Source organism: Carlito syrichta, unplaced genomic scaffold (genome assembly GCF_000164805.1).
Source record: "Carlito syrichta isolate Samal-C Ts95f unplaced genomic scaffold, Tarsius_syrichta-2.0.1 Scaffold277449, whole genome shotgun sequence".
Lineage (NCBI taxonomy): Eukaryota > Metazoa > Chordata > Mammalia > Primates > Tarsiidae > Carlito > Carlito syrichta.
Genome location: NW_007221545.1, coordinates 1 through 3,477, shown reverse-complemented (window position 1 = coordinate 3,477; position 3,477 = coordinate 1). Strand labels below are relative to the sequence as shown.

General features: G+C 37.9%; 1 gene segment (V, D, J or C); it reads left to right on the top strand.

Moving 5' to 3' along the window:
* Positions 1–868: 868 nt before the first annotated feature.
* On the top strand, positions 869–1,467 carry LOC103254371 (the record flags this gene model as incomplete). The annotated part of the segment is given in 2 exon segments: positions 869–966; positions 1,090–1,467. Coding segments are annotated over 2 exon segments (433 nt in total), but the record flags the coding sequence as incomplete, so codon positions are not given.
* Between the last annotated feature and the right edge of the window lie 2,010 nt (positions 1,468–3,477).

The following is a 3,477-nucleotide window of genomic DNA, read 5'->3' as shown; positions in this document are numbered from 1 at the left end:
TCTTCATTCTTTTGAGACAATTGATCACTAAGACTAAATTGGTTCAGAATTTTAAGTTCACCCCAGTTCAAGCTCCTGAACTCAAGGAAGGAACAGATATTTCTTGTGTTGATCTAACATCACTAGCGAGCCCTTCCTGCTAATGAACTGTGAAAAATAATACCCAGTGGAAAAATAGGGGGCAGAAAACTGTGGCTTCAAATAAAGAATAAGGTGAAACCCATGTATTCCCTAGGTATAAAGCGTAACTCTGAACAATTGTGGATCTATGAGTGACACACGCTGAAAAAATATGGTATCATCTTTGTGCATTTTCATTGAATTCCTTGGCCTTAGACTGGTGAGAACAAAGGTTTGAGGTCATTACAAGCAACTTTTGGATATAATAAACATGCTTATGAGTATTTTGTTTCTCCTTTTCAAGCAAGGAAACAGTTTCATGTTCACAGTAGTACAAATAGTACAGCAAAAAGGATTTTACCCTCACCTGACCCATTTCAGAGTAACTTGAAAACCTGCTAGACCTCTCTAACGCTTAATTATGCATTCCCTGCAAACAAAGAAATTCCCCCTTGCAATCGCAATACAACTCTAAAACACATTATTCTATGTATTATTAGGTATGATATACATTTTAAAAATTTTCCCTTAATGATATTTTGTGACAATGGGTCCTCTAAGTAGAAAAATATTATAGGCATGCAAATCTGTGTTTCACTGCTCTGACCACAGACACCTGGGATCACTGGGTCTGTACTAAGTTACTGACAGAAGCCAGCCCTGCAGCTGTTTCCAGTCAGTCCCACCCCTTGCTAATTTGCATATTCCACAGAACCCAGACCCATACCCTGAAGACATGTTAATGGACTGGTCACACTGAGTGCAGGAGTCAGTCCCAGCCAGGACACAGCATGAACATGAGGGCCCCCGCTCAGCTCCTGGGACTCCTGCTGCTCTGGCTCCGAGGTAAGGAAGGAGAACACTAAGAGTTGACTCAGCCACTATGGAAGTACTGCCTGGTCAGTCAGGAAAGTCCTACTATAACTTGATTAATTGGGTTTATATTTGTTTTTCTGTTTCCAATCTTAGGTGCCAGTTGTGACATCCAGATGACCCAGTCCCCATCTTCCCTGTCTGCATCTCTAGGAGACAGAGTCACCATTACTTGCCGGGCAAGTCAGAGCATTAGCAGATGGTTGGCCTGGTATCAGAAGAAACTAGGGAAACCTCCTAAACTCTTGATCTATGGGGCATCTAGTTTACAGACTGGGGTCCCATCAAGGTTCAGTGGCAGTGGGTCTGGGACAGATTTCATTCTCACTATCAGCAGCCTGCAGCCTGAGGATGTTGCCACTTATTACTGTCTACAACGTCACAGTATTCCTTGCACACTGTTACAAGCCATAACAAAAACCACCCAGGAAAGCAGATGTGTTATGCTGGGCTGTCCCAGCTGCTCCTCCATATGTTGGTGTGTCTCTATCTGCAGAGAGTGTTTCTTGGACTCATCTGGGTTTTGAATGCCATTGGTAGATTTTGAGAGAGGGGCCATGAAGTCTCCTTTCACTCTCTCTTTACTATTCATCCACCAAAAGCAGCCAATACGTGACAATGTCCTTGCTGATTTCATAAGGGAAAAAGTTCAGTAAATCTGGAGAGTTTGTATTAAGGGATAATTAGTATTCATAGAGAAATTTGGAAACCACTCTAGCATTTTTATTTTCAAGCAGGAATTCTGTCAATTCAGAGAACTATAATTTGAACCACAAATTTCAAGGCCTTGGGTATGTCATTCAGGGATTTAGGGAAGCAGATACTAGAGGCAGGGGATTCTCTGATCTTTTAGAAGACAGGATAATACTGCCCCTGAAGGTATAGGTAGTCTAGCCATGTGGCCCTCAGACCCGTCTGTCAAGCCAGTGGTGGGTGTGCTGATGCTCTCAGCTGATGCAGGATTTCTCCAGGTAACTCCAGTGCTCACTTCTATCCACATGTCTATCTGCAGGTATCAATGAGCACTGAATCATCCTCTTGATTTTCAAGTCTTATGGGAGGACTCCTCATTGAATGACTCTACAGAAAGCTAGAGAGGTTAAATGAGTTTGGAAAACTGTGTTTACAGAATGATGGTAATGATTGGGAATTGACACCTGATAGTCCAGTGTGATCAACATTTCCACCAATTTGCAAGTTGGAGATGACCCTGGAAAACACTTGAATGTCCTTTTAGGGATTACTTTCAACTCTGAATGGTAGGAAAAAAAACTTCACTAATAGTTGAAACTGGAAATCAATAAATCTTTTGAAATACATATCACTTGACAATCAAATGAAAAATATTTCTTGACAAGAAGCAAGGTAACAACAACAGGAACCCTAACATTTTTCTTTGATATGAAAGTTCTTTGTTGCTCCAAATATATACAGAAACCAGCATCTTCATCATCTGATGATGATATATAAGCTAAATATCAGACCCACATTCCATTTACTGAATTAGAATCCTCATTTAACAAAGTAACAGGTGATCTACGGAATGTTTAAGAAAGAATGTTTTAGATATTGTTTTTGTTCTGGTAAATAGGTTTACTTTTTCTAAAGGAGGCCATTGAAAAAAATTCCAAATGAAAACCATATGTTCAAAACACATCCAGCTTTATTTTCTAATCAATGCAGCATTACATTTGCAAACATTGTGAAGATTGTAAAGGTTGATAAATATAACTGTCTGCCCATCAAATTCTTTGATGTTTAAATAGTGTTAAGGTTTTTAGAAATGTTAATACTTATGAAAGTGAAAGAAAACATTAAAAGTGTGTGAACATGTTTTAGACATTTCTGGACTTCAATTCACCACATAGCTATCTTTGGACAGGTTTCACCAGTTAGCTTGCTTTGGAGAGGTTGTTCACTGTTGCAACCTGCCATTAGAATTTGGTGCCCGGAGAGTTACTGGCCTTCAGTCTTGTTCAAAACAAATGCAGTTCATAGACTGCAGACAAGCTCTGTGCCCTGCAGCAAAACCAACCATGTGAACCTTGCAGATTCAGACAGACAATTAACAAAAAAATTCATCAGCATGAAAATAAATATTTGTCTTACTAAGACACTGATAATTAAATGATTTATTGCCAATCATTTTTGTGCAAAATCTTGTGATATAGTATTTATACACTCACCTATATAGATAGATGCATTTTATTAACATTAATGGCATATATTTGAATATTTGTTAGTCTGTGTATAAAAACACTAAGTTAACATTTTATAAAAATTAAAAGCTGACTAATACATCAATAGAAGTCTTAAATGTATCTTACTTATGAAATATGTACTTGTTCAAGTGTATATAATTATTAGTGCTTGTACACTAATTGCATAAGCTGTTGGCTGTGAATACTTATTCACATATTTATGATTAAATAAGAAAATTTAATTATATTTACATATATAAAACAACATATGCATATGTACAAA